This window comes from Cannabis sativa, chromosome 8, assembly GCF_029168945.1.
Source record: "Cannabis sativa cultivar Pink pepper isolate KNU-18-1 chromosome 8, ASM2916894v1, whole genome shotgun sequence".
Lineage (NCBI taxonomy): Eukaryota > Viridiplantae > Streptophyta > Magnoliopsida > Rosales > Cannabaceae > Cannabis > Cannabis sativa.
This window is the reverse complement of record NC_083608.1, coordinates 7778513-7791383: the sequence shown is the minus strand read 5'-3', so window position 1 is coordinate 7791383 and position 12871 is coordinate 7778513. Positions and strand designations below refer to the sequence as shown.

Below are 12871 nucleotides of genomic sequence, written 5' to 3'. Positions count from 1 at the left end.
TTGGATCGAGCACGTGGAACCCCTTTCTCCTCCGAGATCAATATCCTGGAGTTGCCCCACAAGTTTAAGATGCCAACCTGGAAGATTTATACTGGAAAGGAAGATCCGGTCAGAGGAACAACGATCTCGAGTTGGATCGAGCACGTGGAACCCCTTTCTCCTCCGAGATCAATATCCTGGAGTTGCCCCACAAGTTTAAGATGCCAACCTGGAAGATTTATACTGGAAAGGAAGATCCTTTGTCACACCTCAAGTATTTCGAGATGCAAATGGATCTGCAACGAGTACGAGGAGATGTATGTTGCAGAGTTTTTCCTACCACCCTCTCAGAAGCCGCCCAACAATGGTATTTCAAGTTGGCGCCCGGAAAGTTCAACTCATGGAAGGCTTTCTCCTCGGAGTTCCATGCTCAATTTTCCTCCTCTCGCCAACTTCTGTTGCACCTAGGAGATCTGGTCGAAGTAAAGCAAAGACCAGGAGAGCCTCTCCGAGCCTACATCAACAGATTCATGACGGAGGTGACTAAAGTTTCACTATTAACCGAGGACGGAAAGTTGTCTGCGATACTTGGGGGCATTGAAGTCTATGGTGAGCTTTGGAAGGACATAAGGAAGAACGCACCAGTCGACTCAATGAGTGATTTTCTTGACCGTGCAGAAGGTTTTATTAAACTTGAAGAGGCTATTCAGCGAGCAAAAGGTGAACAAAAACTTGGCAAGTCAAAAGCTCCTTCTACTGGGACATCTGTCTAGCTCCCCCATTACCCAAGCAATTCGAGCTCAAATGGTAAATGTTCCAGCAACAATAATAGACAAGGGAATGGGAAAAAAGGAAAATTCACTGGCAAGACCAAACAAGCTCCCCGGGAGAATCCTGCCAAGTATACTGCATTTACCATCCTGACGGAGGACATAGAAAGTGTTTATATGGCCACTCAATCACTGTCCCGTACAAGAAGCCCGCACCCATGAAAAAAGATGTCAGCAAGAGAGACATGACCTAGTTTTGTTGATTTCATGGAGACTACGGCCACGACACCAATGAGTGCAACAATCTGAAGCAGGAAATTGAATTCCTGATAAGGAAAAATAACCCGCATGTACAGAAATATGTCAAGGGCGATCAAAATCAGAGGAGCAATAACAACCAAGACTTGCTACCACCACCAGTAGATGGACATCTGCAAGTCATTATTGGAGGCCCGCACATAGCTAGAGATTCAGGCAAAGCCCGGGAAAGGTATGCCCGAACAGTACAGCATGAGCAAGAAGAAGTAATCCTAGTCGTAGAAGAGAGGAAGCCAAAAATCCCACAGGCAGGAGAGCCCACCATAACATTCAATGATGGGGATGCTGTCAAAATCAGATTTCTGCATAATGACTTGTTGTTCGTGGAAGTCCAGATAGCCAACAAGATGGCGGCCAGAACTATGATAGATAGTGGAGCCTCTTCCAACATCTTATTCAAGACCACATATGAAAAGATGAGGCTCCAACTTAAAGATCTAACCCCCTGTCTTCTGCTCGTATATGGTTTCTCCGACCAAGGAGTCGCACCTCTAGGGCAAATTCGCCTACCCCTCACTGTTGGGCAAGCTCCGACGAGCATAACTATAATGGCACAATTTCTGGTATTGAACGTTCCATCAACCTTTAACGTCATGTTAGGCCGACCAGCCTTGTATGACTTAAAGGATGTTACGTTGATATTTCATTCATGCCTAAAGTTTCCAACAAAGAATGGGGTAGGGTGTTTAAGAGGAAACCAGCAAATTGCTCGGGAATGTTATAGCCTTGCCGTGGCCAAAGCTAAAAAGGAAGTATCCTCTAGCCAGAGCACGGACAAGGGAAAAAATATTTCTAAGTAGGGAACTTCCCAAGGCAGGGAGGAAGATGTGGATCCTCAACTTGGGGACCCAAGCAGCAATATTGGACCTGTGGAAGAACTGGAAGAGATCGAGATTGATCCAGATATTCTGGCCAGAAAGCTGAAAATTAGAAAAGGTTTGTTGCTCGAGGTAAAATCAGCATTGATAAAATTTATGAGAGCAAACCTAGACATTTTTCCTGGTCACATGAGGATATGGTCGGAATTGATCCTTCTGTAATTTCGCATGTCCTAAATATTGATCCCAACTTCCGACCAGTTTAACAAAAGTGAAGGTTGTTGGACAAAGAGCGAGCTTTAGCCCTGAAGGAAGAGGTAGAGAAGCTACGAAATAATAACTTCATAATTGAAGCTTTCTACCCGGCTTGGGTTGCCAATCCCGTACTGGTACCCAAGCCAAACAAAAAATGGCGAGTTTGTATTGACTTCACCGACCTCAACAAGGCATGCCCTAAAGACTGTTTTCCACTTCCAAGAATCAATCAGCTCGTGGACGCAACAGCTGGGCACGAAATATTAAGCTTCATGGAAGCCTATTCGGGGTACAATCAAATCAAAATGCATCCACCGGACTAAGAACATACAAGTTTCCGAACAAATATGGGTCTATATTGCTACAAAGTCATGCCATTTGGTCTTAAAAACACTGGAGCCACATACCAAAGATTGGTAAACAAGATGTTTAAAGACTAGATCAGACGAAATATGGAAGTATATGTGGATGACATGCTCGTCAAATCCACGAAGGCTGGGGAGCATATAGATGACCTGAACGAATGCTTCAAAGTCCTCAGGAAGTACAACATGAAACTAAATCCCTTAAAGTGCACCTTTGGAGTCAGCTCGGGAAAGTTTTTGGGCTTTATTGTCAATGCCCGAGAAATTGAAGCCAATCCAGAGAAGATTCAAGCCCTCCTGGATATGAAATCACCGACAAGAACCAAGGAAGTACAAAGTTTGACTAGTCGGATCACCGCACTCAGCAGATTTGTTTCAAAATCAACAGACAAGTGTGTTCCATTCTTCAATATCCTGGGAGGAAATAAGAAATTTGAGTGGATAGAGGAATGTGAAAAAGCTTTTCAGGAGCTAAAAATGCAATTCGCAAAGCCTTCCGTACTCTCGAAACCTCTGGATGGAGAAGAACTTGGGATATACTTAGCTGTCACAGAGCATGCTGTGAGTGTCGTGCTGATCAGAGAAGAAAACAACATACAACACCCAGTCTATTACATTAGTAAAAGACTCATTGAGGCCGAAGGCTGATACCCATTGATAGAGAAACTCAATTACTGCCTGATTCTAGCAACAAGAAAGTTAAGGCCCTATTTTCAAGCTCATCATGTTCGGTATACACTGACCAACCGTTACGCCAAATATTGCAAAAGTTGGATGCTTCTGGACAGTTACTCAAATGGGCAGTGGAGTTGGGTCAGTATGAAATCATTTTCCAACCCCGAACAGCAATCAAAGGCCAGGCCTTAGCAGACTTTGTGGTAGAATGCACAAGCAAAGAAGAAAGCATATCAGAAGGCAACCCCGAGCCAATACAAATACCTCAGCCAAGTAACAGTGAAGACAAGCCGACTTGGAAACTACATGTGGACAGGTCGGCTATAGATCAACTATCCGGTGCAGGAATTGCCCTTGTCACGCCTGGGGGGCAACACCTGCACACTGCAGTCAAGTTTGGATTCAAGGCATCCAATAACGAAGTCGAATATGAAGCTTTCATCGCCGGCCTAAAACTAGCCTGGGAGATGAAAGCCGAACATATCCAAATCTGCAGTGATTCACAACTGGTGGTAAATCACATATTTGGAGAATACGAGGCTTGGGGAGAAAAGATGACAGAATATCTGAGCAAAATACATGACTTACTCGCGCAATTCAAAAGCTACAGTCTCAGATAAATTTCAGGGGAAGAAAACACGACTGCAAACGCGTTAGCTCGGCTGGCGAGTAGTAATGTAAGTGATAAAGCGAACATGGTTCCTATCCAATTCCTCGAAGAGCCTAGCATTACTGGCATAGAAGAGTTCAAAATGATTAATACTTCTCCAAACTGGATGACTCCAATAACAGCCTACCTCAACACTGGGGAACTCCCAAATAATCGAAATGAAGCTCGAAAGATGAGAAGGAAGGCTACACGGTATATCATAGTGGAGGGAATTATGTACAAACGAGGGTTCTCCATGCCGTTGCTCAGATGTGTTACCCAAGAAGAAGCTGCACGACTGCTATCTGAAGTACACAATGGATTTGGTGGAAATCACACCGCTGGACAGAGTTTATCTAAGAAAATTCTAAGGCAAGGTTATTTATGGCCGACAATGATCGAGGATTCAAAGGCCTATGTTAAAAAATGTGACAAATGCCAGAGATTTTCAAAGATACCTCGGGCTCCGCCCAACGAGTTAACTCAGATGTAGAGTCCGTGGCCTTTTGCCATTTGGGGAATTGACCTGATTGGACAATTACCCAAAGGCAAAGGTGGAGTGCAGTATGCAGTGGTTGCGGGGGATTACTTCACCAAGTGGACGGAAGCCGAACCACTGGCAACCATAACATCCAAAAAAGTTCAAGACTTCGTTGTGAAGAACATAATCTGACGGTTCGGATTGCCGTACAAAATAGTTTCAGACAATGGCAAACAGTTTGACAGCCAGTCCTTCACTGATTTTTGTGCGAACCATGGTATCATCAAAATTTTCTCCGCAGTGACGCATCCCCAAGAAAATGATCAAGTTGAAGCAGTCAACAAGACCCTGAAGGATACTCTAAAGAAAAGACTTGATGATGCTAAAGGAAACTGGCCGGAGGAGCTTCCTGAAGTTTTGTGGTCGTACCGAACAACTGAGAAAATGGCAACCGGACAGACTCCATTTGCCATGGCATATGGATATGAAGCTATGCTACCCTTAGAGCTCGAGCCACCATCCCCCAGGAGATTGACGTACAACCAAGAAGCAAATCATATACTCCTTGCCGAATCACTTGATGAAATCGAAGAGAAGCGAACCACATCAAACTTCAAGTTGATAGCCCATCAACAAAAAGTAGCTCGGTATTTCAACAAACAAGTGAAGGCTCGAAAATTCTTTGTGGGAGATATGGTCCTAAGAAGAGTATTTCTAAACACCCAAGATAGTACGACAGGTGTACTCGGACCTAACTAGGAAGGACCATATCAGGTGGTCGAAGTTCTCGAATCAGGAGCATACAAATTGGGTAAGTATGGCGAAAAAATGCAACTCGTTCTGGTACCAAGGTATTGGAATGGGGAACATTTAAGAAAATACTACCAATAGAAGTACTAGGAAGGACGACCATATTAAGTACTAAATAAAAAGAACATTTACTTTTAAGTGAATGGCCTTCTGGGCGGCCCACGCCCAAAGGTTCGGACAAAATTATAAAGTACTCAGGTCGGGTGACCACCATTTAAAGTACAATTTCTAATTTCTGCAATTTGTTTTATTTCATGTTAAGCTAAAAGATCAGATTAGATCAAATAGCCTTGATGTAAGTTACTACGGTAACCAACACATTTTCGATCAATAAATGAATAAAGATGTTTATTTTAAAATTCAAATTGAGTCAAATTTACTAGCATGTTGTTAATTTACCATCCAGTGCATACAAAAGGTTTGGTCGAACCCAAAACCCCGAACAGACAAAAGAGCATACTTGCAAAAAAATTATAAGTGACCAAGAGTCATAAGTTTGCTCGGTCACTTGGGGGGCACCTAAACCTGTACAAAGCATTTGGTAAAAATAAAACAAACACAGTTGCACGATGATTATAAATAGAGGATGAAATTCATTAAAGATAACAAAAGCACGTAAACCCGGGATTAAAGGCTGCCCGGTCAGCGTGTTGTCTGAAAAATAAAAAATAATTCTAAGTTTAAAAACTGCTTGGCCGATCACTTTGTCTTAAAAAGGGCCTTATGGCCAGACAGATATGAAAAAGAAAAAGGTAAAAAAGCGAAGTATTTAAATAGTTGGAGTCACAGGCTCTTTATACGGGTCTTCTAGGCCGATAGAAGCTTGAGGATCTGTTGTTTGGGCAGAGGGCATGTCAATGTCCTAGCCATGGGTAGAAGTGGTCGCCTCGGATTCTCCATAAGCCACCTGAGAAGTGCAATACTCGAGAAACATGTCTTTAGAATCGCCCAAGTAATCAAAGTTTGCCTTGGGATTAGCCTTCTAGAAGTCATAAAAAATCTCGAGACCTGCTATCTCTAAGGCATTCACCTTCCCTCCGAGCCGAGCCTCCTTAGCCCTCTGCTGCTCGGCCTCTGCCTTGTGCTCCTCAGCCTTCGCTCTCCGTTGCTCGGCCTCAGCCTTGTACTTCTCAACTTTAGCTACAAGACGGTCCGAAGAACCTCCCTTTTTTCCTGGAGGTTATTCACTTCTTTGGACAAGTAGGTCATGGCAGCCTCAAGTTGATCAGAAGCCTCTAAATCTTTGGTCAACTCAGCCACCTTCTTCTCGGCAGCAAGAAGTTTTTTGTTGACTTCACCCAGTTCCATTCGGACAGCTCCAAGTTGAACCTTGGCTTCATCAGCATCCTTCCTGGCCAAGTCCACTTCTGCCCTCATGGTGTTGGACATGGCAGAGTTCTTAGAGGCAGCCGACTTAGCCCGAGAATAAGCATCAGTCATCTTCAGATCGGTCTGCACAGAGAAAAAACATTAGAATCTGAGCCAAGTAAAGAAGAATAAAAGGAAACTATCAAGAAAGACTCATCCTCGTAAACTCCTTCAGGACTCCTCCCATCACCAGCTCCAGGGAAAACTCATTATCAGCTCCGGCCAGCTGTTCACTCACCTCAGGGACTGACCGAGTCACGTAGTGGGTGAGAATATCTCTACCTCTCTTAGTCTCTGGATGTAGTGCTGGAGGTGGGGTAGGAGCCCGAATTGGCTCAGATCCGCTCTTGACCAGCTCGAATCTGCCCTTTGACTACTCGGGCCTGTCCGAGCTTCCTCCTCGGGAGTCTCTGGACTTAATTGCTTTCAGGACAAAAGGATCCACGACGCTTGGCTCCTCATAGAGATCGATAACAGCTTCGATCGATGCCCTCTCTCTGGACGATGTTGTCTCACCACCTCTAGATCTCTTGGTCGGAGGAGATAAGCCCGAGCTTCCTCCCACTCTCTTCTTTAGAGCTTTTAGCATCTTCTGAGACATGTCTGCACGAAATAAAAGCAACATGGTTAGAAGAATGCACTAGAAGTATGAAAGCATAATAATCAAGGAAGTTAAAGGCAAGATGGAGTATCTTGCACTTCAGAAGAAGCATTTTCCTGAGCAAGACCTGATGGTTCATCATCAACTGACAAGTCTCTTATCTCCTCCAGGACGGCTTTCCCCTTTCCTACTACAGGAGTAGATGGCCGAGCAGGTAGACTGGGCTCCCTGATCTGAATTGCATGTTCAACAGGCCTGTGCTCGGCTGGAAGTTTCTTCTTCCTTTTGAGCGGAGTCACCTGCTCCTCCTCAACCTCGTCTTCTTGCTCAGAATGCTCCTGAGCATACTGTTTGGCCCCCGCTTTAACTTAGCTTCACGCTTGAGTTGAATGAGTTCATTCTCCTAATGAGCTCCCTCAGCCCGGCCAGCACTGGATTTCCTCTTTTTCTCCTTCACATGCTGAGGAATGAAATCCTTCGGGTAGAGTCCGCACTCCACAAAGTTGTCCTCTGAGGTCAACAAAGTGATATTCCAGGCAGCACTCGATAGCTGAGCAAGCCTTTGAGCTCTATCCTTGAGTGCAAGTGTGAAGGGTGGGCGGTGATATATAGGGATCTGCTAGAACTGAGTGTAAGAGGTGCCCATGCCATCCACCATGTAATACTCGTCAACAAAATTCCCAATTTTGCCAACGGCCTTGTCCCCGATGCCCATCAACCACTTGAAGTCTGGCTGAGAAAAGTAGAAGTATCCCGACCTGCCTTGCTTAGGAGTAGACTTCAAATCAAAAAACCAACTAACCTCATGGGGAGAAGGCATATCCCACTTCTGGGTGGCGTAGAGAACGAACAGGGCAGACAGATACTTGATGCCCTTGGGAATGAATTGGGTTGGACAGAGACAGAAGAAGTCTGCCACCTTCCTAAAGTACGGGTGCAAAGGCAGTAGTGTCCCTTGTTTAGCATGAGCACCCGACCAGGCACACATCCCCCTTTGAGGGTTTGAGGCTCGATTGTTTGAGGCGGGAACATAACAGTCCAGCTCGCCCAAATAGCCGCCCTAGTAGAGATCCCGTAAGCGCGCCTCGGTGACCTTGGACGGAGGGCTCACCCACCTTGCGCCCAAGGCACCCTGCCTCCTGTGAGAAACTGCGGCAGTAAGTTCCTCAGTGACGAAGTCCACGCCCTTGACCAGGACATCGCCATCCGCGTCTACTAGCTCCCCAACCTCGTTGTATCCCCCAAAGTTTGGGGGTGTAGCTTCCTCCTTTTCCTCCGCCTTGGAAGGACTACCAGGATGGACATCGCCCTGCTCCTCTATCTCCTGGACTTTGGCGTCCCCTTTATGATCCCCCTCCTCCTGCACGGGTGGATCCTGTTCAGGGCTGGGCAAGGTGGCGTGATGGGCCACGTGAGGGTCAGACGTGTTGACTTTACGCATTGTCTGTTTGGTGCGAGCCATCATCCTGTGGCTGGACGGGAAAATTGAACTAAAATGTCTGTCGCTTGAAAAAGGCGGACTAGAACAAAGACGAGGATGATCCTCGTACAAGAGTTGAAGCAGATCCTAGTCAATTCGGTGTTCGCTTCTCCAAAACTCACCTAGGTTCATCTACAAAAGACAACACGCGAGATGAGTGTTTGGTCGGGATATCGAACATTAAACAGGCAAATATGCCGACTAGGAGTACTCAACAGATTAAAGAATGAAATTCGACGAAAAGTCAAAACTCAGAAGTTTGAAATTTTCGTGACTTAGGGCGAAAATTTCATGAAGCTTTGAATAAGCAAGATGAAAGACATGCATTGTGCAGTTCAAAAAGCAAGCATTATAAATGGCGAAGTCGCATGAATCGTTACAAAGGAAAATCGCAGAGTTTCTAAACCTAGGGTTTTCTACATACCTTCTACAGCAAAGTTAAGATCGCATTCAGAAAGTAAATGTGCAAAGTAAAAGAAATTGAGAACTTACTCAAGGATTGACGTCTGGATTCAGTTTTTGCAAAGCTGAACGAACGGTTTTTTGTGAAAAATTTTCAGCAAACTTGAAGCTAAAAACCTCTCTTGTGCTCTGAACTTGCTTAACAAAGAAGGTTGGTGAAAATGAGTTTGTAAACGATGATCAGCCGTATTTATAGGTAAAACAACGAAAAGGGGTAATCATTTCAAAAACCTCAGACGTCTTGGTTCCCCCTAAAGCAAATATTGGAAATCAAAAGCAATCAAGTGTAACCGTCAAACGTGGTGAGAGAAAATTAGATTTCGAAGCATTAATTGCGTCAGGGCATTTATTAGCCGAAAACCGAAGAGACGCCTAGTCAGCCTCACATCGAGTCGCGAACAGACGCACCTAACACGTGTCACACATCCAAATGCAAAGACAGCTCAGATGAAGTCTACACGCAACTTCGGAAGTCCTATACAGACTTGGGGGGCAAATGTTATCCCAATTTTTGCACTCTGACGTGACATCACACGATGGTGACACGTGGAATCGACTCTGGGTACCTGCTCGCAAGGCACAGGCCGAACAGGGCACCTCATACATTTGCTCAGACAAGGTCCCCTAGACCGAGTAGTGAGCAATCCGCACAGCACGCCAACACTTAGCAAATTCAGCTTTCGCATCGTGAGTCATCAAGGAAATCCTTATAACTTTGGGATCAGATTACAGAGATATGGCAAGCTGTCCAAATCCCACGATTAGTGTATTTTGTATTTACTATGCAATCTTTCTGCTTATATCAATTGTAATTAGAAGGGAAATACTTCCTCTCCAAGCTTATAGCCCTATAAATAGTGATTCATACTCACTGGGCAAAGGGTTGAGAGATTTTGTCTAAGAATTCATATTCAGAGATACTGTTGTAAGAGCTCTAAGAAAAGGAATCATTTTCCTTATTCTTAAGTCAATACAAATAACGAGGATTAGGCTATTACCGAACTGCTCGGGGCTGAACCTCTATAAAATTCTTGTGTCTTTATTTGCTTTACTATATTTCATTCATATCAAACTACTTGTCGCTTACAAAATTAGACTCACTGTCGTTGGCTAAAAGCGAGGTCAACAAACATATTGATGAGGTCTAAGTAATTCAGATGGGAGTATGAGACAACAATATACTCATATTCAAATGATTAAATAATTGATTCGCAGTGTTGGTATCACAATGCCAACCTTGCTTGCATCAGCAGCCAGTTGAGAAAATTAAATTCTTTTGAGGATGGTATATATATATATTCTATGAAAGTTCAATCTGATCAAAACCTTTTGAATGTCTAAAATAATTAGATTGTTCATCAATCAAATCATTATGTGAATGATGAAACTGAAACTGAATTCATTAAAAGAAATTTGGAAACATGAATCAATGAGAAAATATTCTAGAAAAAGTGGGTCAGTATATAAAATGACTAAATTAAACAAGTCATGTGTCTTGCTTTAAATAAATTTCTCTCAAATATTAGTAGATTTAATTCCATAATACAAGATTCAAATGATTTTCATAAAGACACAAAGTTTTATGTAAATTTGAATTATTTTTTACAATTCTCATCAAAATGGAATTGTAATTCAAGTGATCTTTAAATCTATTCAAATGAGATTAAAAGTGAGTTTCTCTCTTAAAACGAACTCGATTTACTCTTAGAATACATGATCACAAGTTATCAATACCTCATGAACTACGTTCGATTTGATTCCTTTCAAAAGGATACGTAGGTAGCCTAATTGCTAAAATTAGGTACAATCGCAATTTCTCAAAAAAAATCTCAAATGAGGTCATTCACCTCAGTAAAATTCAAATGAGGTTGTTAACCTCAACAAAAACTCAAAGTAGGGTCATTCACCTCGAAATTGTCAAATGAGGTCATTCACCTCAACAAATCTCAAATGAGACCATTCATCTCAACAAAAGTTCTAAATGAGGTCATTCACCTCAAAATGACAAAGTAAATTAACTTTTAACAAAGATAGTTAGAACTACGTTTGACTTAATTCCTATAAAAGGATACGTAGGTAACTTAGATGTTAAGACTAAGTGCAGTCACCGATACTGCAAAATAGTATAAAACACAAATTTAAAATTCTATAAAAGGTCATCCACCTAGGTTTTTTTCTAAATTTTCAAATAGCAAAGGATTCTTGAAAGTGGTCATCTACCGGAATTCTTATATTCAAATTCTACAATACTGTATTCTAAACTACAAGTGGCTTGATCCTTCACAAAGAAGGTATGTAGGCAGCTCAGTTAATTAAATTGACAGAGTTCAGCTGCAATTCCAAATTTACCCCAAATTCCCTAAATTATTTTAAATCATTTAATATCATCGTAATTGGAATCAAAGGGTATTTCCTTTAAACGAAAGGATTGTAATTAAGAGATTATTTTTATAATCTTGAATGGGTCGAACTTAAATTAATAAACTCTTATGCTGTAAATTTGGCATAGGTAAAATTATGTTTTGCATTTATTTTGAATACTCTAAATGTGAAATTTTTGCTTAACAACCATCATTCTATATAATAAAATAAAAATTAATTAAATATTATTAAAATAAATAATATATCATACAATTAAAATATATAAAAATAATAATTAAATATATGTAGCATGCCAATAAAATTATATACATGCATTAAAATATCTGTATTATGCTAACAAAATTATATACCACTATTATACATAGCAAAATAAAACATAAATATCATCTAAGAATAATAATATACCATCCATTAAAATAGAAATATATTGTACAATAAAATTTATATATCAACAACCCATAACAATCCATAAAAAATAAAAAATAAAATGGACATAACTTTAAAATAAAAATGATTTTAACTTGACTAATATAGATATACTATAATCTTTAAGTAATTTACTTCTAATTCTAAAAAAAATATGAAAAAAAAAATTATTAATTTTTTAGGTGACAAATGACAATATAAATAATAAATAGTGTAAAAGTATCATTTCTATGCAAATTTTAAAATAATGACATTTACTTATAAAATACTATGATTTGGGTTCATTTACTATATATTTTTTTTTTTTACTTTTATGTAATATTTGGGTCAAAAATATAGTTGTCAACAATTTATTTTAACAAGAATATAAAAAGTAATTTTATATCGAGGAAATTATAAATTTTATGGGTTTTTATATATATTTATTTTTGTACAAAAATATAGTTATTTTTTTTACAAAAAAAAAGTTTATTTTATGAAAAAAAAAATTGAAGAAAAAGTTGAAAAATATGAGAAAATCAAGTAAGGTAACTAGATACCCTTACGATAACTGTTACACTCAAATTTCGACTAACAACCAGAAGTTGACACATGTACCAGGAAAGGAATATGAATTAGCTAAATGATTATGCTATTATATTACATCATTAAATGTAATTTAAATAACTTATTTCAAGAATTACGAATGATAAAAATATTTAAAATCGCTGCCACATAAGCAGATACGAGATAAGAATAACAACTATTAACAGGTACAGTTGGCAAGGCAATAAGTCCATCTCAGGATAAACAGAGTACATAATAAAAATTGTTCAAGATGAGGAAACCTATACTTGAGAATAAGAGCTTTCAACTAATTGATCCACATATTTGTACGTGGAGAGAATAACTACATTCATCAATCTCGCCCTCTACACGTTGAAGTAATCACCTTGCTAATACCATCATGCCTCCAAAATGTTTCTAGCACATGGCTCCCGGTCTTCACAATTAAATTCTGAATCATCTCCCTTTAGCCTACGAGAGACATTA

The 12871-nt window shown here is 40.8% G+C and overlaps 1 protein-coding gene across 1 annotated transcript; it reads left to right on the top strand.

Annotated features, from left to right (window-relative positions):
• Positions 1 to 200: 200 nt before the first annotated feature.
• Positions 201 to 752, top strand: LOC115699913 (uncharacterized). The gene has a single exon (XM_030627457.2). It carries the CDS (start codon positions 201 to 203, stop codon positions 750 to 752), a length of 552 nt encoding a protein of 183 aa, XP_030483317.1.
• The last annotated feature ends 12119 nt before the right edge of the window (positions 753 to 12871 follow it).

Excerpts from the sequence above, each read along its gene's own strand:
- LOC115699913 (XM_030627457.2), top strand. The coding sequence starts at position 201 with ATGCCAACCTGGAAGATTTATACTGGAAAGGAAGATCCTTTGTCACAC.